The sequence below is a fragment of the Dama dama genome, chromosome 17, assembly GCF_033118175.1.
Source record: "Dama dama isolate Ldn47 chromosome 17, ASM3311817v1, whole genome shotgun sequence".
NCBI classification, from domain to species: Eukaryota; Metazoa; Chordata; class Mammalia; order Artiodactyla; family Cervidae; genus Dama; species Dama dama.
Genome location: NC_083697.1, coordinates 63626886 through 63652735, shown reverse-complemented (window position 1 = coordinate 63652735; position 25850 = coordinate 63626886). Strand labels below are relative to the sequence as shown.

Genomic DNA, 25850 nt, shown 5'->3' with positions numbered 1-25850 from the left:
TTGGCTCAAGAGCCCACTTCTCTGATCACGATCCCACCTCTTCAGAAAAAAGCCATAGTACAAATAATAATAATTTAAAAAAATAGTGGCATTAGTGGCAACTAACACAGCGTGCCAAGCCCTGTTCTAACCTTTTTGTATGTATTAACTCATTTAACCGCCCCCCCAAAAAAAAGAAAAAAAAAAAAAAGATTTAAACTATTCCTTCGCTAAAGCAGCCCGATGAGAAGCAGCACTTTTTTTCCCCTCCCCTCAGCTGAATGACACCGCAACCCGAAATCACAACTCCGTTTCAGGCTCCTGGTGGTGCCGGCTTCCTCTTCTCGTTTGTGTAGTCACAGAACTCGATTCCTGTTGGCCGATTCCGCGCCTACAAACAGGCTTAGCGCTCTATTGAAATGCGGGAGGCTCCTTAACTCCTGCGTAAACAGGTAAAGCGAAGGGGTGGGGCACAGATTGCGGATTTCTGGAGGATGGGGCTGCGCGGGGGGCTAGAACCGACTCCCCAGGGGACCGGGCCGAGGGTAAGGGAGGGCTTGGCTGCTGTTTTCAGATGCCGTGTTCTTCTGTCCCCTTTCTAGAAACCAGCTGTAACTTTAGGTCAGAGCGTATTAAAATGAGCCACTTCTGAACCAGCAGCGCCCAGGCCCCAGGCCCTGCGGTGAAGGCCCCGGCAAAGGTCAGGGCTTGGTCCGCGTGACGCTCCTTCCCGTGCCCGTCCGAGCTGCTCTGCCCCAGGTAAGGACACTCTCGGGAGGCGCCCCCTTCCTCCAGGCCCGCCGCCGAGTTCGCTGGGATCCTACCTGGTCACCCGACTTCTTACTGGGGGAGGCGGGGGAGCACGCGGCGGGGTTGCCGACCGGCTCGTGATTCAGCTGCGGGTTCCTTATTCCTCAAACGTGGTTCTGCTCGGTTTCCCTCGGCCGCCCCGAGCCGGGGGCCAGACGTCTGATTTCGGGCAGATGTCTTCAGGTGGAGCAGGTGCCACCGCTGGGGCTGTGTCTTGGCCGTCTAAAATGGATGTGACTTTTCGAGCGGGGAGCGACGAGCCTGCGTGGTGAAGTCCCCGCGTCTCTTCCCCCATCGAGGCAGATCTGTTTTGTTCCCCACGCCCCCCCCGCAACCTTCGGCAGAGGTATCTGCGCTCCTAAAACAACAGGAATGTTGCGCTGGCCTGCAGCCAGCGGAGGCTCAGCGGGCAGGATAAAATTTCAGAGCAGATTTACGGGAAGTTGCCGGTGTTGGGAGTAAAAATCTGGTTTGGTGAGTTTAAGGGAAGGGAGTAGACGGGAGACAACCTTGCTACCGTGAGGCGGACGGCCTCGGATCGGGGAGGGCCGGAGCGGGAGGAGGGAACCGGGAAGAGCCGGAGCCGCGGCTCGAGCGCTCCCCGCGCGCAGCGCCGGACGCACGCAGGGCTCCGGGGCCGCCGCTCTCCGCCGGGTGCGGGGCCGGCGCCGCTCGGCCGAGGGGACCCGCCGCGCTTTCGAGTGCTCGCTCCCGCCAGGAATGTAGCCCCGAGAGAACCGCCTTCTGGTTATCGCGCCGGCTTCTCACTTTGGAATGCGCAGTGTGGGACAGTGAGAAGTTGGGGCTCGGGGACTTGTCCTCGGAGAGAGTTTCTCTCCTGCGGGTTGCCAAGGTTAAGAGATTCTGACCAACTGGAATTCCCAGAGCCTGGGAGAGAAGCCTGAAACGTTCTGTGGCTTTAAGCGGCGCGGTGGGGAGTCGCTGGACACTCCTTATTTTGGTTTTACATTAAAAAGAGGGAGGCCGAGGAGTTGTTGTAGGTTACTTCCTAGCTGTGTCAGTCGCTACCGCGCTCTGAATGGTGTTAATTTCAGAAGTGGGCGACTGCAGATACATCACAAAGGTAAGGTCGTTTTTGGCGATCTTTCTAACTACTGTCCCTTAATCTTACCTGTGGGTCCAGATTTTGAAATTTTGTTTTCCTCTCTCTTTAGACCTCATCTTCCCTTATTCTACCTTCCCCCTTCTGACTCTCGCATATTTAATGGGAAAGAAATGGTTTATAATAAGGTTTTTAAAACGTCAGCTTCTGGAAAAGCAGAAAATTATATACAGTCAGCCCCATCGTTTCCTCTGGTGATGAAACCTTTTCCATGCAATAAACAACCCCCCCCCCCTTCCCCCTTGAAACAGTATGATTGGGCTCTTGAAAGCGTATGGTTGGGCTGTCCAGAGGCACAGGTGACTTTTTAGACTCAGATTATTAAAGTGAGATTGAGAAAACTTTTATGACAGGCATCTTACAGTGACTGGTAAGGAGGGGAGGGTTACTGGGGGTATGTGTGTTGGGGGAGGATATGAGGGGAATATCTTGGAGTCCTTTACCTCCCAAGGTAACACTGAGCACAGGCTTAGTTGTTTAAAGTTAAAAAATTCAATCTGCATAAAAGTCTAGGGTTGATGAACTATGACAACTGACAAATCCACCACTGGATATGTAAGAAATCAGATAAAATAAATGAAGTGGAATTTTTCAAATAGTGATTCATTTTTTATTAAGGTAAAAGTTCATCTACTCTTGGGTACTGTCCCAAAGCATTTGGGGATGTGTCTTCTTTCTTGAGGCGTATCTAAGATCGTGTCCTCAAGGTGCTTTACTCATAGGCCGGGCTGATTTGTGCCGTACGGATTTGTGCTGTTACTGACGTAGCATATTCTAATGGCTCACCCAGTGTTCTTTAGTATGAATCTAGATTAGAAATGTGTTCTTTAAAACTTGTAATGCTAGAGTCACAAGAATTTTTTTAGGGCAGAGAAAAGCATAAATGTGAAGAGGTTGCCACAGATTTAAGCACAGTTGCAATTTAGACCAAGTGCATTTGAGAGTTGTAGGTGCCGATTCTAAAAGGTAAAAGATTTTCAACAGTGTAAAACACAGTCTCTAGACAAAGCCAAGTACCCAATCAAGGCGATGAGATAGCATTTTGCAGGATTTTGTATTGCTGTTCGGCATGGCTCAGATGGTAGAATCTGTCTGCAGTGCAGGAGACCCAGGTTCAATTCCTGGGTCAGAAAGATCCCCTAGAGAAGAGAATGGCTACCCACTCCAATATTCTTGCCTGGAGAATTCAATGGTCAGAGGAGCCTGGTGGACTATTAAACAATAATCCTTGTCAGATTGATGATCTGAAATCTTGGAGGGAAACAAAACTAACCCAGTCCAAGATGAAAACAGGAGGAAGGAAAGAAAGGAATTTGGGTTTTCATATCCTTTCTTGTCTACCTTACCCTTCACCTTGTTCTGATAAACCGTTTTGGCCTCTTTGACTTAATTACTGCACGGAGGGAGAATGAGAAATCTGCCCAGTGTTATTTTTTCAATATTTGTTAAAGGAAGAAATAAACTGACAAAAACCAAGCTCCTAGTCTGACTCTCACGCCTCTTTACCTGACAAGGCTACACTTAAATTCATCTGCTCAAGTCTTTTGTGAACAGATGCCAAAAAATGAATCAAGTTTTGAAGATTCTTTATCTTTATCTTGGTTTTTGAGTTTTCAGAAACTTGTTAGATTGAAAATTTGGCATCATCACTTTACTCCAATCTCTGTAGTTTTAATTGTCAGCATATTTTTGATTCCTACCTATGCTCCTGTAGACTAAATTTTGCCCAAAACAGCTGGTGACACTGACGATGAAATCAAGATAGAAAGCAAGGAAACTATGTGCTTTAGGACATGTGTCCTCATGCTTGCTCTGACTGGTGTTTAGGATGACTCTCATTTTTTTTCCCCCCTCACATGATAAGAGCATTCAGATTAGACTGTTCTGTGATTTACTAGTAACAGAACCTGTTCTCAGTAATTTAAACAAAGATTAGAAGATTGAAGCCGATAAAATAATTTTCTTACAAAATGAACTTGCTTTCCAAATTCTACTCTTGATCTGACGATTAAAATCTATCACGTCCCAAATGATTGAGCTTTGACTGCTAGAGGGAAGTATTTGCCTATTTCAGATAGGTTTCCACCTCTACATTTCAAGTCCCTTCTGGTTTTTCAGCACTGGATACAGGAGTGCAAGTGGGGGGAGGGAGATCTCCTCAAAGTTGGCCTGAGGTTCAAGTGAAACTCTGATTTGGTTTTCCCAGAGGATGCATAATCCTAGAAAAAAACTTACTCTGAAGAGGGCTTAAGTGTGGGATTCATACGACTTAGCTAAAGGATAGATTTTGTAAGAACCCAGGGTTTGTGTGCCAAACGTTTGTAAAGTTACATTGAATACATAAATGCAGTTAAAAAAAGTGTTTGTCAGAATGATTCAAAGTTAAAGGTTATATTGGAACGTTTCAGCTATTGGCCCGATTAAAAGATGTGTTTTTCCTCTTGGGAGCAGTCTCTGTGTCTTATGATGATGTTGATTTTCTGATTTAATATTGTGAGACGTGTGTGTTAGTCCAAACAACCACCTGCTCAGGGTCATTGCTTCAAAGAACAACCAGAAAAGGATTGTCAATAATGGCAATGCAGGGATGACTTGGGTTATGAGATGGAAGACTTTTAGAAACTCCCGAGAAGAATAGCATAGCGACGATAATATGCGATTGTTCAACTGCCACCTCAAGTTGTTAGAAACCTCTCATACTGGGATTTAGGGGGAAATGGCACCTTGCCACTTGTTGTGTGTGGTCCTGAATCATCTTGTCAGTAAAAGAGTCCTGAAATGGTCTGAGCTTGCGTTCTGATGGTTTCTGCCTCTTGATAGTTGCATCTCCTTCTGCTCTGTCAGCATCTGTATGGGGAGAGGACTCAGAGGGAAAGGGTATCTTTCCCTTCAAGTCATTGTACCCCCCTCTTTCCAGAACCTCTCTTTTTTGCCCTGAGAAGTGGGCGAGGAAGGAATTTTCCAGCATAAGTAGAAGGGTACAGAGTGTCTGGAGGAATAAATGGCCAAGAAACCAGTGAGCTCCAAGCCCCTAAAATAATGTGGGATTGAATGCCTTCCAACTGTTGCAGGTGAATTGGCAACTGGAGGAATCTGAGGCTCACCCCCACTTTTGTAATTCAAATGCCCCTAGTGCACTGCAATAGATGGCTCATTTGAATGCTTTCAAGATGTTGTCTCTAGGTACAGCCCAAAGTAAACTGATTGCAGAAGGGACAGGCCCTTCAACCACACTGCACTCTGGCTTTCATCTACTTTCTGCAGTGGTTTAAAGGATACCTGAAAAGAAAAAACAAAAACCCACAGCTTAGTTTATGTAACTTAGGTGTATAATATGAGCATTCTTTTTCACTGTGAATCTGGAGATGTTGTCATCTTAGGCAGTTCGTTTATGCAGAAGTGATTTGTGGGAGTGTTTAGATATAAACGGTTTATACATCTGTAAAATACAAAACAACAAAACTGAGACTACAGTAGAAATGCTTGACTGTAGTTTATAGTTTCTCTTTTTGGTAAACCCTACCAGGTTTTAAAGAGTGGGATCATTTTAGAAATCAAAAGAACAATCTCTACCTTTCTGAAGGCCGCTTAAGAGAGATGACACCAGAAGACAAAGTGCTGGTGTAACCCTGAAAACGCTTTGTGATTTTGAGGCAATATCAGTCCTTTGGTCTCAGCGGATTCTCGGCAGTGCAAAATGTATGTTTATATGTTACAGCCATTTACATTAGTCCAGAAAACAGTCACTGGCCTCAAATCATGATATTTGTCTTTGGGAATATTGTATGTTTGTAGCTCTTGAGAACATAACGTCCCAGTGCCAAGACCATAGTTGGTGGTTGATGTTGATGAAAGGGGATTTGCTGACAGTGTTTGCTTCCTGATTGTGCTTTGCTTTGGCTAATAGTCAATTTTGGTCATATTCCTAGAATTTCCATAGACTGGGGGAGAAACCAGCGGGTTTGTAGAAGCAATGGGTAACCCACATGTGGATGAGCAAGGGTTAATTATACATACCAATGGGCAATGGGTGGATGTACAATGAATGTGGGGCATTGTGTAGCTGAAACAGAAACAAGACACCTCTGCCTGACCAAGGAAATGCCAGCCTATACAAATTATAATAAAAAGTATTTACCTTTCAGAGCACTGAGTCTTCACTCAATCATTTTTGTAAAGCATTACATATCATGCCAAAAGAAAACAAAAGAAGTACTTAATAAAGTGAGGAAGATTTTTTTCAGGTGTTAATTTTCTTAGATCAGTTTGATTGCCATTCTGAAAATGTGTATTTGGGCCTTTTGAGGTCAGGTAAAATATTCATGTGTCCAAAACTGGGGTTCCATGTCCATGATGATGATAGCACTGTGCCTTTTGAAAAGACGGCTTAAATAATATTTCTCTTTGTTTGCTGTCATTTATTTTCAAAAATAATAACATGGTTCTCGGTACACCAAGCCCTTGCCAAGATTAGGCCCATCTTCTTAGTAGCTGTCTCAAGACAAAGTTGCCATTGTGTAACTACAACTGGGAGAATTTGGTGACAGGGAAAGCTCAGCGGGGCACCGCAGCTTATTAACAGAAAATTCAATGGCCTGATGGGTTTTTTGTTGTTATTGTTGTTGTTTTTATTCTTCCAGCTAATAATCATGATATATTTCTATGTGCAGATGATCTTACTCTTTTCCCAGGGAAGAATGCAGTGGTTGAGAATTTACCTTGGAATTTAGTTAGATTATAAAAGGCAAAGCTGCAGCGTGATGATGCAGAGGAGGTCCCAGCTCCGTGGGCTTGTTCGTTCTCAGGGTATGTGTTCAGTCTCTGAGTCGTGTCTGACTCTTTGCGACCCTATGGACCGTGGCCTGCCAGGATCCTTTGTCCATGGGATTCTCCAGGCAAGAATACTGGAGTGGGTTGCCATGCCCTCCTCCAGGGGAGCTTCCCAACCCAGGGATCCAACTCAGGTCTCCCTCATTGCAGGCAGATTCTTTACCATCCGAACCAAATTTGGTCACATGTGGAGAAAAAGAAGGAGTGGTTAGCCCGCATGAAAATGACAGTCTGTGGGGAAAGGATGACCATTCACATTAAATTCAAACTCCGTGGAGAAGTGGCTAAGAATACAGTCTACCTTGGTTCAAATCCTAGCTTGGCCACTTACGGACTACCTGATCTCTCCATGACTCAGTTTCCTCAGCTGTAAAATGCCTATCTCACAGAGTTTACGAGGATTAAATAAATCAATGTATTGTATAAAGTGGGCTCAGAACAGTACCTGGCATGCAGTCAGTCTGATGTGCTGCATTGCTCACTTATTATATATCATTTTAGGATACCTTCCTGTGTTTGAATTCTTCTCATCTCACTACCCTACTCCTTTTGTGACTTATTCTGGTGATGGTAATCTAGGATTCTCTCCTTAAGATCACTCCTTTTGATCAAATGCCATTGCCATTATAGGCAGGCACTATTTTTTTGCAAGTTTTTTTTGGTCTTTGTAACTTAGTTGTAGAAAGAAACTAACTGAATCATTAACATGCCTTTTTCTTTCCTCTCTATATATGATCATCAACTGTATGATGTTTTATTAGAAGCAAAAAGAATGATGCTATCATATCTGTTAAGTGAGAGACTGACAAATGTTCTGCTGAAAAAAGTATAGATCTGGAAATGGCTAATGCAAAGTAGAAATACTCTGTGTAAAAGACCTTAATACGGCAAACTTAAGTAGTTCCTATTATGACTTCTGCTGGTTAGTGTTAACTGGTCATATTCATAATCAGAGTATGAGGCTTTCTCACAACTGCCAGTGTCTTATCTGTGAACTCCTCATGGCATTTTATATCATTTGATACTTTTTGTACATATACTGTTTTCCCCTGCCAAACAGACATTAAGTTCCTTGGAGGCAGGATTTGTGTGTAAATAATATTTGCATCCCTCAATGTCCCTAGTTTATAGTTAAGTGCTCAGTAAATAAGAATTTCTTTGCCCAAATTCATTACCATCTAAAATGACAGCTTTTTTTTTTTTTTTTTCATTTCATGGGCATGTATTATGAATCATATTTATTTGGATGACCTCTATTTTTCCACAAGCATTTTAGCAAAAATTGTTGGATAGAGAAAATATCCAGAAAGCAACCAGAATGGAAGCTTTATCCACAGCCAAGCTTCTGAAAAGCTTATCTGGATGGGGAAGGGAGGGGCTGAATTGTTGCAGTGTTTAGGTGCCCATCACACTGGCAAACATTTAAATGTTTATACCTCTTTTTTTCTGCTCTTTAACAGCCTTTAGAAGGCCCAGACTTGTTACTAGGTAACAGTGAGAAGGGGGAAATGAAATGTATTTTCTCAAATTAGAGGGAATTTATTAGATAATTATCAGGGGAAAGTGCATTTTCTCAAAATTAGGGGGAGTGAACAGAGATCCACCGAGGAAGAACAATCTCAAGGGAGTGCACAGCTCTGAGCCCCAGCGGTTGGTGTTTCTGGTACGGCTGTTGGTGTATTCTCAGCTAAGAGGAAGGAGGGCAAGTGGTGAAGACTTGTGTTCAGAGAATTGCCTCCAGTGAAATCCTGTTTGCAGGGCAAAGGGAATCCAATAACAAGCTAGCTAGTGCAAACAATAGTTTGTCCCAGGTACCTCCTTTGCTTTTTGCCCTAGATTGTGGGTTCCATGATCCACCTCAGGTTACTTGTAGATTTGCCAGTGAATAAGCAGAAACTACTACTTACTACTAAGGAGCCCTGGAATTTGTGCCTTCTATCTGCAGTGGCTCCGTATTCACAGTCACTCCCAGTGGCTGAGACCAACCCTGGGAAGGCAGGAATCTTCGAATATTCGCTCAGTACCCTTCCCAGAGTGGGACCTAGGAGTCACTACCCCAAGTGGGAAGTGTATGAGCCACACAGACCCTGAATCAAAGGGTGACACCCGTGTTCTCACACATCCTACTAAGGTGTGAAGGGTCTTGTCCTTTCCCCATCGGCTAAAGTTAATCAATGAAATTGTCAGTGGAGCGGCAGAATCTGCTTTTCTCTTCTCCCTGCTTCCACCTTTGCCCTCATCCCACACGCTGGGTATTTGACACAGTATCCAGAGTGACTCACAGAGCAGTCAGATCATGTTATTTCCCTGCTGAAAACTTTCCAGAGCGTCTCCATCTCCCTCAAAAGCCAACAAGGCACTATATTTCTAGTCCCATTACCTCTTTTGGCCACACCGCAGAGCTTGTGGGATCTTCTTTCCCTGACCAGGGACTGAACCCGTGCCCCTTGCATTGGAAGCATGGAGTCTTAACCAGTGGAATGCCAGGAAAAGTCCGCATTACCTCTTCAATCTCATCTCCTATCGGCCACCCCATCATCGCTTTGCTTTAGCCACAGCTTCGTGCTTCCCTGGCCTTTGCACTCACTACTCTCTCTCCCGGAACTGTCTTCCCCAAATACATCCAAGCTCCACTTTTCCACCTCCTCCAAGTCTTTATTCTTCCTACCTTTGTGTGAGACAGCAATTCCTCCTTCCTGTTGGCACTCTCTCTCCCTACCCTGCTCTATTTTTAATACTGTACTTTTTAGAGTATTTTATGATTGTGTGGCTTATTGTCTGTCTGTTCCCTACTAGAACATCTGCGTCATTTATTGATGTTTGTCAAGCATCTTAGAGCAGAGTCTGCCACAGACTGCGTGCGTGCTCCGTTGCACCCGACTCTCTGCAACCCCATGGACTGTAGCCCGTCAGGTTCCTCTGGCCATGGGAGTATCCAGGCTGGAATTCTAGACTGGGTTGCCATTTCCTCCTCCAGGAGATCTTCCTGACCCAGGGATTGAACCCTTGTCTCCTGCATCGGCAGGTGGATTCTTTGCCACTGAGCCAGCTGGGAAGCCCCTGCCGCAGAGTAGGTAATCCATAAATATCTGTCAAATAAGTGAATAAAGCACAGACCCTTACACAGCACAAGTACAACGGAAAGTGTAGTACTTGTTTGTTCTACTCAAAATATAACTGCAAGCACGTCCTTCTGAATAAGCATGATTTTCCCCCAGACCTCTCCTCTTAAGCTACCAGATTTTCTCTGGTTTCATTAATTTCTGTGCCACCACGAGCCCTTGATGGAGGCCAGTGACTAAGTAACAAGCAAGGCAGAGCTAAGTGTGGGAATGGCGCAATCATTTCAGCACTTCTGTTTCCAAATCAAAGCCTAGTCTTTGGCAATCTTTTTGTGATTTCCATCTAAATCGTACAGCTCTGTTTTGAACCAGTCTTGTGAATTGCGTGCCCTACAGATAATTACACTGAACTAACTCATGTTACTGTATTGTTTATCACTTTTTCTATTGTCATTTAATTATAATTAATGATTGCCCTGAAAGTAACTGTCAAGACAACTTGCACTTTTTTTTTTTTTTAACTGTCTCTTCAGACCTTTGCGATTTTGCCAAATGTAAGCTGTTCCTGCAGGATTCCATCTCAATTCTTTTCTCGATCGCAGAGCTCAGTTAAGTCTTTCCCCTCGACCTGGCATGAAATGAGTGCCAGTGTCATTGTCTGAGTTGTTAATATCTCTCCAGAACCTTTTACAAAACTCGGGTCTTGCATTTACGGGGTGGCACAACCCTCTGATCTGTCGTACTGGTTTGCTAGTCCCTGCCGTATTCCCTCCCTCCGCATGGTTTTCCTTGGTTTAATAAAACTGCATTTCTTGGTGCTTGGAGGTGCAGCTTGCTTGTGTTTCCTCCTGTTAGTTTTAGATCTATAACTCTGTAAAGGTCTTCCCCAATGGCTGGTGGGATCCTGTGGCTACTGGGTTTGGGGACCCTAGGAGGGTTTTTGTTGTTGTGCCACGGGGCATGTGGGAGCTTAGTTTCTTGATCAGGGATTGAACCTGTGTCCCCTGAATTGGAAGCTCAGAGTCTTATCTGCTGGATCACCAGGTTCAGTCCCTAGAAGTGGTCTTAAAGGTGAGTGTACTCTCCAGGAAGTTTCTTTGCAGTTAAAAAACAGGAATTCCTTGGTGGTCTAGTGGTTAGGGGCCCGGTGCTTCCACTGCAGGGGCCTGGGTTCCATCCCTAATCAGGGAACTAAGATCCCACAAGCTGCATGGCACAACCAAAAACAAACAAACAAAAAATAGTGTATAAATTCTGCTGAAGGTATGTGAAGATCGTGGATATAGTTATTTTTGACTGTTGTTGATCATGGCTTGTGGCTGATTTACAATTATCTGGATATTTTTCATTTCTGAGTTGATTTGGAAACTGTCATCATAATTGATAGTAAAATGGACAATTCAATAAATTTTTAAAAACCCTGAGTATACCTAATAATCAGCTAATATTTCTAATACTTTCTGCAAATCATTGTATTACTTATCACGTGTACCGAATGGGACATTAAGAATGAGTAGCATGTAAATGTTAAGTCAGATCTGTGTTTAAGAATATACTGGGCCTCCTGGTGGCTCAGCTGGTAAAGAATTCGCCTGCAATGCAGGAGACCTGGGTTTGATCCCTGGGTTGGGAAGATCCCCTGGAGAAGGGAGTGGCTACCCTCTCCAGTATTCTTGCCTGGAGAAATCCATGGACAGAGGAGCCTGGCGGGTTATAGTCCATGGAGTCACAAAGAGTTGGACGCGACTGAGCAACTTTTTTTTTTTTTAAACAATATACTATGTAGGTGGAGCTGTGGTAATTCTTTATGAATTAGAAAAATTTATCAAAATATAGGCCTAGTTAATAGGCATACTTGAAAAAAAAGGTGAATATGAAATACTTGGCAGATTCTTTACCACTGAGCCATCAGGGAAGCTGAATGTGGATTAAACGGGTTTAAAGTCGACTTTGAAAAAACCTATTTTCCATATGTAGACACAGACTCAGCTGTTATTTATTGAGTAGCTGCTATGTGCCAGATGCCAGGTACTAGGTGTGCAGTGGAGAAGAAAAATTCCCTTTTCTCATGGGGCTTTCCTTAGGGGTGGAGATGGGATTCAGTACTCTGAAGGACCTGAGAGGTTCTGGCAATAGAAGATGGGACTCTTAGGCGGAGTGGCCTGAAGGCTCCCCCTGGGATGTGAGTTGGTGCTGCAGGTGTGGCATTTATGCAGTTCCTAAGGCAGGAAGCAGCTGGGCATGCTGAAGGACTTAAAGGAGACCAGTGTTGCCCCAGTGCTGGGAGCAAGGCGCAGAGAGGCACAAGATAAGGTCGTGGGGGTAACTGAGTCGTAGAGCTTGCAGGCCCTTCAACCACAGAATAGTTTGTTACCCCCATTCCAATGGAAAGCCATGAAAAAAGGACTTACTGGTTGAATAATAACTCTTAGGTAAAGACTGAATTGGAGGGAGGATGCCGTGGCAGACAAATAAAGATTACTTTCTGAAGGTGGCGGTGAAAGTGGAGGCGTGCTGGTCAGCCGGGTGCCATTTCTTCTCTGCACTCTCCTGCCTGGGTTACAGACTCAGTTCAGCTGGGGTAGGGGTTTCGCCAGTGACTTGAAGAAATAGCCAGACTTAGTGATGGCCTGGATGGAGGGGTGAGGGAAAGAATGAGGATTCTAGCTAAAGTTACTGGGTTCGATGTGAGGGACTGAAGGTGATCGGGTTCAAGGGGGCCTGGGGAAACCAGGAGCTCAGTTTGGGGAATGTTTACTGAGATGCCTGTGAAACACCCCAAGGAGATGTCTCCCTTTTGTATCCAGCACTTCTAGCAAGAGTGAGAGGCCTTTATTTTAGGCAGCTATTTTGGATTTCATTATTTCTTTTTATCACTGTGTCCAGATTAGCAAATATAGATAAAGTGTGTAACCTTTACATCACACATGGCTGAACAGTATTCTAACAATAAATGAGCCATCCACAGTGTATGAGCCACGTGGTAATGTGGGCATGGCGTAGGGTGGGTTCATGCTGAAAATTTTTAAGTATAGTTTCAGCCATCAAGAATTGTCTAATTCAGATTAATCCTATACATATTTAGTATTTCAGTATTATATGTTTGATATTTGCATTATATAGTTAGCACACTGATATGCTGCTGCCGCTGTTACTGCTAAGTCGCTTCAGTTGTGTCCGACTCTGTGCGACCCTACAGACAGCAGCCCACCAGGCTCCTTTGTCCACGGGACAGGAATTCTCTAGGCAAGAATACTGGAGTGGGTTGCCATTTCCTCCTCCAATTGATATGCTACTATATTATAAATATGTATATGAAAAGAGAGAAAGAAAGTGAAGTCGCTTAGTCGTGTCCCACTCTTTGCGACCTCATGGACTGTAGCCTACCAGGCTCCTCCATCCATGGGATTTTCCAGGCAAGAGTACTGGAGTGGGTTGCCATTTTCTTCTCCAGAAACATGTATGTGCTAAGAATTAAATATTATATTTAATTAGAGTAGAAGATATATTTAATATATATTGAATTTATATTAAATCACTTATTTAATATTGAAAAGTAAGTGTAGATCATGCATGAACAAAGACTCATTCCATATTATAAAAGATGAAAATACTACAACATGAAGTACAGTCGATTTCCTTGTGAGGTACAACCACTTTTAGAGGCATGCAAATTCATGCTGTAAATATTGGCACATACAAATGGATCCATTTAAGACATGCAAATATATTTCTTGTCTCTTCCTTACCTAACTTGACGAAGGGTCTGTAACACTTCTGCCTAGTAAGTGAGTGGGAACTGGAAGCCAGCACGGACACACTTTAAGCTACATTGTGAAAGGCTGATTTGTATCTCTAGCAAATCCATTTTTTTTTTTATTCGTTGGAGGCTAATTACTTTACAATATTGTAGTGGTTTTTGCCAGACATTGACATGAATCAGCCATGGATTTACATGTGTTCCCCATCCCGATCCCCCCTCCCCAAATCCATTTTTTGAGCTTCTGGAGCAAGCGCTTGGGAATCTGATGACAAGTAAGACATGAGGCTTTGGAGCTCAGAGGGCTGGAAGCTACATCTGTATCACCCCTGCAAGTACCCCTCCCCTACCAGTGGTTATTCTAAAAATAAGAAGATTGAGCTTATATTTCCAAATTTGTAGCAATAAAACACTATATTGTCTGAAGCAATAGAAAACTCTAGTCCAAAAAACTAATGTTTCAGAAAGTCATAAACCATTACATTTGGGTGGAGGTAGGAGAGGAGGTTACAATGGATAATGTTTTGCAATCACGGCTACAGAAACTGTCAACGGCTGCAGCTTTTCATTCTGGTTTATCAACACCAGTGATGCCCATGAGGTGTGATAAAATTTATTGTTGCTTAATTGGGCCAAATGGTGTGGTTTTTGGTTTTGCATAAGATGGGTCACTGCTCAAAAGGATATGTAGTATCTGAAGATTTCACATTTATTTCTATTTTATTTTTAATAAGGAAAATACTTTGATGGCAAATTATATATGTGTGTACCTACAGTCATCAATGATAGAAAAGGAGAGTCTTGTGCTTGAGTAATTGCTTAATAGCTATCTGTAACTAAATATTTGAAGTTGAAAGTTAAAAGCAGAAAATAATAATGGCTAACAATAAGAGCTGACATTAAGGAGTGCCTACTGTAATGCCAGGCTTAACTTTATTTAATCAGCAGAATCAACTGTAAGAATTGGGTCCTGCTATTATCCTTGTCTGGGCTTCCCTGGTGGCTCAGATGGTAAGGAATCTACCTGCAGTGCAGGAGATCTGGGTTCAGTCCCTGGGTTGGGAAGATTCCCTGGAGGAGGGTATGGCAACCCACTCCAATATTCTTGCCTGGAGGATCCCATGGACAGAGGAGCCTGTTAAGCTACAGTCCACAGGGTCACAAAGAGTTGGATGTGACTGCGTGAGTAAGCGCACATACATTACCCTCACCTAGCAGATACGGAAATGAAGGACTAACAGATCAAGCAGTTTACTCAAGGTAAATAGTGGTCAGGATGTAGATTCTCGTAAGGCTTCCTGAAGGAGGTTGGGTTTGGGAAAAATCCCTGGACCAGGACCAGTCTTCTTACCAAGATCTGCCCTTGGTTTAACAGACTAGGGACTTTGGACATGGCATTTTATTTTATTGGCTTTCAAGTTCCTTGCCTTTAAAATTGGATAGAAGGGAGGGGAGATTTGGGGCTAGACATGTTTTCACAGTCCCAAATTTCTCTTAAGTCTTTTTACTTTCATGGTTCAAATCTATAAAAGGTTGCTATTCATAGGATTTCTAAAGAGAAGATCAAGATGGTGGGAGTAAATGAGGATGGGGAGTAGGGATGGTTTTAGAAGGGCAGTCACCCTGATGTTAAGTCACAGAAAGGAAACAGCTAGGTTATATGGCCTGTACAACAAATCTTACAAAGTTCTTACAGGCTTGATTCTCCATTTCTGAATCCCATTTGAGGGAGTGAATATTACTGATATATTTCCCTGGTAGCTCAGCTGGTAAAGAATCCACCCGTAATGCAGGAGACTCTGGATCAGTTTCTGGGCCGAGAAGATCTTCTGGAGAAGGGATACTACTCCAGTGTTCTTGAGCTTCTGGTGGCTCAGACGGTAAAGAATCCGCTTGTAATGCGGGAGACCTGGGTTCGATCCCTGGGTTGGGAAGATCCTCTGGAGGAGGGCATGGCAGCCCATTCCAGTATTCTTGCCTGGAGAATCCCCATGGGCAGAGGAGCCTGGCGGGCTGCAGTCCATGGGGTCACAAAGAGTCGGACACGACTGAGCGACGAAGTGTGCAAGGTGGTTCTAGACCAGTGGTTCTCCGCTGCAGGAGATTGTTGTCCAGGGGACATTTGGCAAATGTCTGGAGACATTATTGGTTGTCACAGTCTGGGAGGGGTGTAACGCTACTGGCATCTCTGGAAGAGGCCAAGGATGCTTCTAAACATCCCGAAGCGCACAGGAGAGCCCCTTACAATGAAGAATTATCTGACCCAAAAGTCAGTAGTGCCAAGATTTGGAAACCCTGTTCTAGGTGAGTCTTTGCTCTCCACAACCACTACAGTCTGTACAACAAATAGTGTTCTTGCCTTTATTATTTTTTTAAAAAATTTTATTTGTTTATATTTATGGCTGTGCTGGGTCTATGTTGCTGTGCAAGGGCTTTCTCCAGTTATGGCTGGTGAGGGCTACTCTGGTTGCAGTGTGCTGGGTTGTCCATGCAGTGGCTTCTCTTGCTGCGGAACACGGCTCTAGGCGCCCAGGCTTCAGTAGTTGTGGCTCTCAGGCTCAATGGCATGGTGCTGTAGGTGTGGTGTGTGAGGTGCCTCGAGGCATGTGGGATTCTCTCAGACCAAATCAAACCTGTGTCCCCTGTATTGGCAGGTGGGTTTTTTACTGTTGAACCACCAGCGAAGTTCCTTCATGTATTTTGCTGACATTTTCCTCTGAAGAAACTTTTTGGTCAGTATGTGATTTCCTGAAGATTTAGGGGAAAAGGATAAATGCATTTAGGTTTACAGTTGTTCCTGGCCGAAGGAAGCTTAGTTTTTTAACTAGTTTCCATAAGAAATTAATTACAATCAAAGAACACCTTTTTCTGTTATGCTAGTTCAGGTCATTTAAGGTCCCAAAAGGTCTACAAATACCCTGTTAGATCAGGGTCTTTTTTGCTGCCTCTAGCAGACTTCCTAAGATATATTTTGTATAGTGTAATTTGTGAATTTGTAGTTACACTCTTTGAATGTCAGATTCAAACCCTAGACACCATTGTCCAACACTCCACACATTATGGATTCATGATCAGTGAATTCTCTCAAATTCCAGGAACCTTATCTCCATTTCCCTCCTTTTACCCTTAAGATCAACTGGCTCAACCATTCCCTTCTCCAAGGGATCTTCCTGACCCAGGGATCAAACCTAGGTCTCCTGTATTGCAGGCAGATTCTTTACCATCTGAGCCACCAGGGAAGCCCCTACAATTTACTATGTCTTGTTGAAGAAGTGCTTACTTTTTTTCCCTCTAAAGCTAACTTTCAGGCTTCTCAAGGTAGCAGATTTACCTGCACATGGCTCTCTTGATCCTTCATGCTTTTGAAATGAGTCTTTTTCTTTTTCAGTCTTCATCTTTCTGTTCTGAAGAGGCTTGTGTCCTATCAGTTCAGTTCAGTTCAGTTCAGTCACTCAGTCGTTTACAACTCTTTGCGACCCCATGGACTGCAGCACTCCAGGCCTCCTGGTCCATCACCAACTCCTGGAGTTTACTCAAACTCGTGTCCATTGAGTTGGTGATGCCATCCAACCATGTCATCCTCTGTCATCCTCTTCTCCCACCTTCAATCTTTCCCAGCATCAGGGTCCTTTCAAATGAGTCAGTTCTTCGCATCAGGTAGCCAAAATATTGGAGTTTCAGCTTCAGCATCAGTCCTTCCAATGAATATTCAGGACTGATTTCCTTTAGGATGGACTGGTTGGATCTCCTTGCAATCCAAGGGACTCTCTAGAGTCTTCTCCAACACCACAGTTCAAAAGCATCAATTCTTCGGCACTCAGCTTTCTTTATAAAAAGTCCAACTCTCACATGCATACATGACCACTGGAAAACCCATAGCTTTGACGAGACAGACCTTTGTTGACAAAGTAATGTCTCTGCTTTTTAATATGCTGTCTAGGTTGGTCATAAATTTTCTTCCAAGGAACAAGCGTCTTTTAATTTCATGGCTGCAGTCACCATCTACAGTAATTTTGGAGCCCCAACAAATAAAGTCTCTCACTGTTTCCATTGTTTTGCCATCTATTGCCATGAAATGATGGGACTGGATGCCATGATCTTAGTTTTCTGAATGCTTGATTATTTTCATTGCTCCTCTTGTGGCACTGGAGATGCAGATGAATACATCTATGATATTTTTCTTATGATGGAACGTTGTCCCAGTTAACCTAAGATGATCTGTGGTTTTGCCCAAGAATCAAATAACGCTTTCAAGTTTGCTTCCAAAACTCTTCTTCAAAATTCTATGTGATTTGTTGGCCTTTCTGGTAGTAATATCTTCAGCCATTTATTCACGGAGTAAAAGGTTCTATGTCAGGCATTAGAGATACAAAATGGATAAGAAATCCTCTCAATACTCTCAGTTCTTTTATTATTAGTCGTTTGGTTGTGCTGGATCTTAGTTGCTGCATTTGGGATCTTCAGTCTTCATTGTGGTGTGCAGGATCTTTTAGCTGTAGCCTGTGGGATCTAGTTCCCTGACCAGGGATCGAACCTGGTTCCCCCACTTTTGTGATAGAGGTATTTATTTATTCATCCATTGATTCACTGAAAGCCATTTATTTTGTCTACATTTATTGTGTCTATTGCATTTGTGTCACGTACATTTATCTTCTAGAAATAAAAACATATGATTTAAAGGAGCTTGTAGGCTAGCACAGACAGACTGACAACATTAAAAATGAGTGCTGTGAAATCTTCTAGATGCTCTTAGGGATCAGTAGCATCAGTTTAACCCAAGGAGGCGTATTCGGGGAAGAGGGACCCTTAGGAAACTCTTCATAAAGATGAGACCTTTAATATACTTAACCTTTACATAGCATGTGTTAAGTGCCTGGTCCTATCCTAAGCACTTTACAAAGATGAACTCATTTAATTCATAAAAAAACACTATGAGGTACATAGAATTATTATCTCCATTTTACAGCCTGGAAGACTGAGCTTCAGAGAGATCCAGTAACGTGGCTAGGGTTACATTGCTTGGTCAGGGCAGAACCAGATTTCAAAGCCAGGCAGTTTGGCTCTGGAATTAGCTGTGATTCCTTTGTTTGGTTTTAGTTTATATTTTTAATTGAAGAGTAATTGCTTTACAATATTGTGTTGGTATCTGCCCTACTTCAACATGAATCAGCCATAGGCATATATATATGTCCCCTCCCTCTTAAACCTCCCTCCCGCTTCCCACCCCATCCCACGTCTCTAGGTGGATATGATTCTTGAGTCTTGAAAGAGACTCAGAGATATGAAAAACAGGTCGTTGCCAGTTAGAGGGGGAATCCCTAACCCCAGAAAGAGATGAGGCAGGAAGAAACTTTAGAAATAGAACTTTATCTCATAGGCAGAACATGTAATTTATAGAAAGTAAATAAAAATGGAAAAAGAAGGAAAAATCCCCTGGGTTCCTACTTGTTAAATTTTTTATACCTTTGAATAATGTGCTTGTGCTTTTTCACATACTTGTCCTTGAACCATAAATGAAAGTCTCTATTACTTTCATTCATGTTAGCTCACTTAATCCTTGCACTGTCCCTGAAATATTTAGGGTCTCCATTCTACAGAGGTGGATACTGAGGCTCACAGGGAACCCACAGTCTAACTCAGGCCTCCTAAATTGATGTTCTGACTTTTTTTTTTCTATTTCACACCTACCTTCTGAAACAAAGGTGGTTATAAGAAGAGGTATGGAAATATGTCCAAACACTGCAGATAACTCACGTGTTTCATGTAATCTTGTCTTTCCAAACCAGCGATGACAGCAGGATTAGCAGACTAACTCTAAGGAATGTTCATGTAAGACACTCTACTTCATTCACCAGTGCCCTGCTTGCAGGATTTCTGCTACTTGTGTTTACTTCATAACATGCATTCACGCAGAGTGTGGCTTCCTTGCCAGGATCTTAAGAATTGTACCTGCTTTACTAACAATGGCTGTGGCAGGTCAGTGATTATCAGAGCAGAGATTGTCATTGCTCCAACAATCTCTAAGTTCAGGATTTGCTGGGCACAAACAAACCTAGTTGACAGGAGAGAAAAAGAAATCCAAGTCTAAGCTTGTTTCAATCTCGATGGCAAAAGAAAGGGCTTTTTATGCTGTTTTGTACACAGTCTTAATACTCAACAGGGTTTGGACCCTCGCGTGGGGGCATAAGATCTTAGGTCACTGGGTTGGTACTTTAGAGCCTGGACACTTGGGGACAGTAAGTATTCTCCGAGTCTGCTCTTCCCACAAATGGTAAGGTTCTACTTACTCTATCAGTGGGCATGGACTGGAGCAACTAGTGGGTACTGGTCATTCTGATAAATTCTGAGGAGTCGTAGATGCACCACCTACCCTACCTGCCTTTCAGGCTGCTGACACTCCAGTGGGGACAGCTGACGTCTCCTGGTTCAGTTCAGTCGCTCAGTTGTGTCTGACTCTGCAACCCCATGGACTGCAGCACGCCAGGCCTCCCTGTCCATCACCAACTCCCGGAGTCTGCTCAAACTCATGTCCATTGAGTTGGTGATGCCATCCAACCATCTCATCCTCTGTGGTCCCCTTCTCCTTCTGCCTTCAGTCTTTCCCAGCGTCAGGGTCTTTTCCAAGACCTCTCCCAACTTACTATAATATAACAGGGCACACGGTCTGGACAAGAGCCCCAGAGGAGGGGGTGCTCAGGAAGGAACAGGGTCTTTTACCTGGATTTTTAAAAAAAAATATTTTCTTTTTATTTATTTATTTGGCTGCACCAGGTCTTAGCTGCAGCAGGTGGGATCTTTAGTTGTAGCATGCAAACTCCCAGTTGTGGCATATGGGATCTAGTTCCCCAATCATGGATGGAACCCAGGCCCCATTGGGAATCTTAGCCACTGGACCACCAGGCAGATACTTTAGCCGAATTTTGTAGTTGTTTTTGGAGATATGATTCACATACCATAAATGTCACCATTTTTTTTTAAACGCAGACCGTTTTAAAAGTCTATTGAATTTGTCACAACATTGCTTTTTTTAAAATATATTTTGGTTTTTTGGCCATGAAGCATGTAAAATCTTAGCTCCCTACCCAGGATCAAACCTATACCCCCTGTATTGGAAGGCAAAATCTCTACCGCTGGACCGCCAGGGAAGTCCCTAAATGTCACCATTTTTAAAGTGTTAGATTCAGTGGTTTTTAGTATATTTCACAAAGTTGTGCAATCCAAAGAACTAAAGAGCCTCTTGATGAAAGTGAAAGAGGAGAGTGAGAAAATTGGCTTAAAGCTCAACATTTAGAAAACTAAGATCATGGCATCCGGTCCCATCACTTCATGGCAAATAGGTGGGGAAACAGTGGCTGACTTTATTTTTCTGGGCTCCAAAATCACTGCAGATGGTGACTGCAGCCATGAAATTAAAAGACGCTTACTCCTTGGAAGGAAAGTTATGACCAACCTAGACAGCATATTAAAAAGCAGAGACGTTACTTTGTCAACAAAGGTCCGTCTAGTCAAGGCTATGGTTTTTCCAGTAGTCATGTATGGATGTGAGAGTTGGACTATAAAGAAAGCTGAGCCCCGAAGAATTGATGCTTTTGATCTGTGGTGTTGGAGAAGACTCCTGAGAGTCCCTTGGGCTGCAAGGAGATCCAACCAGTCCATCCTAAAGGAGATCAGTTCAGGATGTTCATTGGAAGGTCTGATGCTGAAACTGAAACTCCAATACTTTGGCTACCTCATGTGAAGAGCTGACTCATTTGAAAAGACCCTGATGCTGGGAAAGATTGAGGGCAGGAGGAGACGGGGACGACAGAGGATAAGATGGCTAGATGGCATCACAGACTCGATGGACATGGGTTTGGGTAAATTCCGGGAGTTGGTGATGGACTGGGAGGCCTGGCGTGCTGCGCTTGATGGTGTCACAAAGAGTCGGACATGACTGAACAACTGAACTGAACTGAACTGAACTGTACAATCTAATCCCACCATCTAATTCCAGAACATTCTCATTATCCTAAAAAGAAATGCTGTGCCTCTCAAGTAGTCACTCCTCGTTTCCCTTTCCCCTTCACACTGTAAACCACTAATCTACTTTCTGTCTCCATGTATTTGCCTCTTCTGGACATTTCATATAAAGAGAATCATATAATACGTGGCCTTTGTGTCTTGCTTGTTTCACTTAGCCTGTATGTTTTCAAGGTTCATCTATGTTGTAGCATATATCGATGTTTCATTCCTTTTTATAACTTAAACTATTCCATTGTATGGATATACTATATTTTGTTTATCCATTCATCAGTTGATGGACATTTGGTTTCATCTGGAGTTTGAATAAATGAACAAGTGTTTGCAAGGCATAGAAAGGAGGGTGTATTTTATGGTAGATAAAACCCATCATATAAATTAACACATATGTATTTGCTGTAGTACCTGTTGAATGCCAGGCACATTTCACATCCTCATTACAACCCAGTGAGGTGGCAAATAAAGCAGAAAGACAATTTGCCCAAGTTACCAGCCTGCTACCAGCCAGGTTACCAGGTGGAGAGCTGGGGACCAAATCCAGGCCGTCAGGCTTCGGAGCTCACTGCTCAAACACCTAGATATGCTGTGAAGCCAGGGTTGTGGGATGAGACAAGCCTGTTCTGAAGAACTGTCTATGGCAAGAGGGATGCAGGAGAGTGTGATACATGAGGCCAGAGACTGAGTACTCTGTACTCAACAATTGTCTTTGTGAAAGACACATCTGACTGCATCATTCCCCTATTTTAAAACTGCCCCTAGTTCTCCATCTTTCTAGGTTAGTTTCCCAATGCCAGTCATTTCTTACTGCCTTTATAATTTTTCCCCTATGTTTTACCTATATAAGTGTTTAATTTTTTCTTTAAATCAACTCAATTTTGTTTTGCTTATGCACATTTAAAGTGGAACTTTATCTCCCTACATTAACCAGAAAACTAGTATTTTTCTAATGCATGTTTAAATTCACCAGACCATTAAATTGAAGTGCCTTCACTTATTACCACCTAAAAGCAGCTTGCACACCAATAAGATGTGTCATATTTATTGAGAAATTGAGGCTTGCGGGGTAAGCTTTGGACAGGTACGGGCTCTTCAAAACCCGGCTCCAGTCCATGCTCCGGCCCTATGTGTAGCTTGTCACAACAGGACCCCATGGAGTTGTCACATCAAACATGCTTCTCTTCTTCTTGGATTCATGCTTTTTCATTACAATATGTTGTTCTTTTGACTGTCTTTCCTTTTCTCTCTCCATTCTTTCTTATCACCAGCTCATAAAATTCCTCCTTTCTTACGTCTTCTCAGATTCTCTGGGTTCTCCAGAACTTGGCTCTAAAATGTCTTACTTTGCTGTTACTTTTTTAGCGTGCCCCTATCAGATTTGAGGTGCCTCAAGGCTGGGAACTTAACTTGTCGAATGAGTAGATGATTGATGAGGGCCAAGGAGGAAAGACCTTGATTGTGACAGTGTTATGAATGACATTTCCAAATCATAGAATGTTTTGAAATAAACATGATTGATTCTGTTTTTAACAAAACTAAGTGGGGTTTGTTGTATGAGATCAAATGGAAGAGTAAGATCCTGGAAGCAGGGAGAGGAGATATCAAATAAGCACTGATTAAAATGCCCGGTGCCTAAAAGAGGACCCACTAACCCTGAAAGTATACGTACTTTTTGAGCCAGCAGTTTCACTCCCAGGTATGTTCCCAACAGAAGTCTGTTACATATGTTCACCAGAAGGTAAGTTTCACAATGCCCTTAGAAGCATCATTAAAAATATCCCCAAACTGGAAGCAACCCAGATATCAATCAATAGTGGAATGAATTTAACAGCTCTGGTATATTCATTCAATAGAATACTATATACAGTGAGAATGAACAACTGTTACTGCATGTAAAAATGTGTTCACAGTTCACAAACCTAATTTTTAGTGAAAGAAGCCTGGCTTAATAAAATACATGAGTCCCTTTCACCTAAAATTCAAAAAGAGACAAATCTGTGGAATTAGAAGTCAGGATAGCTGTCAACGTTGGCTGGATGATGACTGGAAGGGAACCTAAGAGGGACCTCTAGGGTGCTGGTGACACGTGTGTTCGGTTTGTGAAATTCATTGAGAAATGCTGTTTTAGCCTGTGCATTTTCTGTGAGTATGAAATGCTTCAGTGAAGTTTCTATTTTAAAAAATATGAAGAAAATAAAAGCAATTAACAGAAAAGGGTTTTTTAATTTTTAAAATAACTTTGTTTTCGGCTGTGCTGGGTTTTTGGTGACGCGCCGGCTTTTCTCTAGTTGCCGAGAGTGGGGACGACTCCTCATTGCAGCGTGCGGGCTTATTGCGGTGGCCTCTCCTGTCGCAGGGCACAGGCTCTACCACGCGGGCCTCAGTAGCCGCGGCGTGGGGGCTCAGTGGCTCTGTTTCCGGGGCCCCGGAGCACAGGCTCAGTAGTTGTGGCGCACTGGCTTAGTTGCTCTGAGGCATGTGGGATCCTCCCGGGCCAGGGATCGAACTTGTGTCTCCTGCATTGGCAGGCTGATTCCTTATCACTGAGCCACCAAGGAAGCCCCCAAAGAGAATTTTTTTTTTTCTTTTTTTTTTTTCCAAAAAGAATTTTTAAAATTAAAACATCTTGTTCCAGAAAGAAAGAAACAGCAAACTGTGAAGACTAAGAAGAGAAACTATTGGTGAATCTAAGATCCTGAGCTGCTTCTCTCATTTTCCATTTGGCTTCATTGTCTTGGAATTTATTATCTGCCATGATTTTGCTGTAAAAGTAGTAACTACTAAGAAAAAGGCATTTTGTTTTACAACCTATGAACCATATGGAGTCATTATTCTGTTTCATCTTTAGAGCATCTCTGTGAGGGTTCATTATTATCCCCATTCTCCAGATGAGGAAGCTGAGGCCCAGAGAGATTTCTTAATGTGCCCTAAGTCACAGGACTAGTAAGTGCCTAAACTGAAACTATTCCTCCTGTCCATGACTCAGGGCCATCTGGGAAAGGCAGTTTTACTTGCACTTTGAGTCTCCAGGAACAGAGGAAGCTGGGAGGGAGAATGGTGTGCCATCTACCTGATAAATCCACAATGGAGCTTTTTAATGCTTTGTGTCAAGTCAACCAACAAGTAAAGCAAAACTTTTTTGACACGTGAGTTAAATTAATTGTTCTTTTCTGCCTAAATAATTAAGGGCTTTTGTACAAATTAAATGACCTCAAGTTAATAGAAAGATAATGCCATTGACTCGATTGAGCTGTAATTGAAAATGTTTTTGGCCGCTTCCAGTTAGCTTTCAGCAAGCAAATTGTCCATGGGTGGACACCTAGCATTTTTCACCTGGACAGAACCATAGGGGCTTTCTGGTTCGACATTCCGTCCAGTGTAGGAATGCGTTTTGCAGCATCGGTGATAATCATGCTCTGATAACACGTGCCCTGAGAGCACACACAGGACCAGATGCTCATTACAGCTGCCAGAGTTGCTGTTGTTAATATTCCTGTTTTACCGATGAGCAAGTAGACTTCGAGAGGTTAAGCATCTTGCTCTAGAACACACAGGTCATTATAGCCAAACAGATCCAGACACAGGTCTTTCTGACTCCAAACTTGCAGGGTTTTGTCGCTGTGCTTCCTGTTTCCGTCTTGGCATTGAATTCTTACAGTGGTGGGTGCATCATCATGATACCTCATCCATGAGACACTTCAGGCTAGGAATGGAGCGCCCTACTAAGAAGCCCTTATATTTAGCTGCAATCTTCCTTCTCTATGCAGGAATGAAAAACTGAAAATGATGTAATAGGATAAGAGAATAAATTAGCCTAATTATAAAAACCCTTTTGATTTATAGCCTGTTTATAAAGACTTTCATCTATATAGGGCCTAGTTTTGCTCTCAAGAGTAATACTGCTTAAGATTCCTTGTTTTGGGTGAAAGTCACCTCTCCAGAATTTTTTTTTTTTTTATTTTTAGTTAATCAATTAATTAATTTTTACCACACTGTGCAGCTTGTGGAATCTTAGTTCACTGACCACTGATCAAACCTGAGCCTTGGGCAGTGAAAGTACAAAGTCCTAACCACTGGACCACCAGAGAATTCGCTCTCCAGAAATTTTAAGTGAGGGGTTACGTTAGTCTGTAGTTTTCAAAGTGATGTGAGGGCTTCAATTATCTCTTTTTTTAAATTAAAAAAAAATTTATTGAAGGATAATTATAATACTGTGTTGGTTTCTGCCATACATCAACGTGGATCAGCCGTAGGCTCAATTATCTCTTGG

The 25850-nt window shown here is 43.0% G+C and overlaps 1 protein-coding gene across 3 annotated transcripts in view; it reads left to right on the top strand.

The window, feature by feature from the left end:
- The first annotated feature begins 295 nt into the window (after window positions 1-295).
- Window positions 296-25850, top strand: part of RBM47 (RNA binding motif protein 47) — a 176899-nt gene continuing 151344 nt past the window's right edge. For 2 of the 3 annotated variants that reach the window (XM_061164625.1, XM_061164621.1), the window contains exons 1-2: window positions 296-431; window positions 582-738. Coding sequence is in view for 1 of the 3 variants with exons in the window: in XM_061164618.1 (XP_061020601.1) it covers window positions 1829-1873 (45 nt within the window). In the remaining 2 variants the exon portion in view is untranslated. Of the gene's footprint in view, window positions 432-581; window positions 739-1716; window positions 1874-25850 lie in introns of those variants that run through there. The other variant, XM_061164618.1, reaches the window with a different exon arrangement.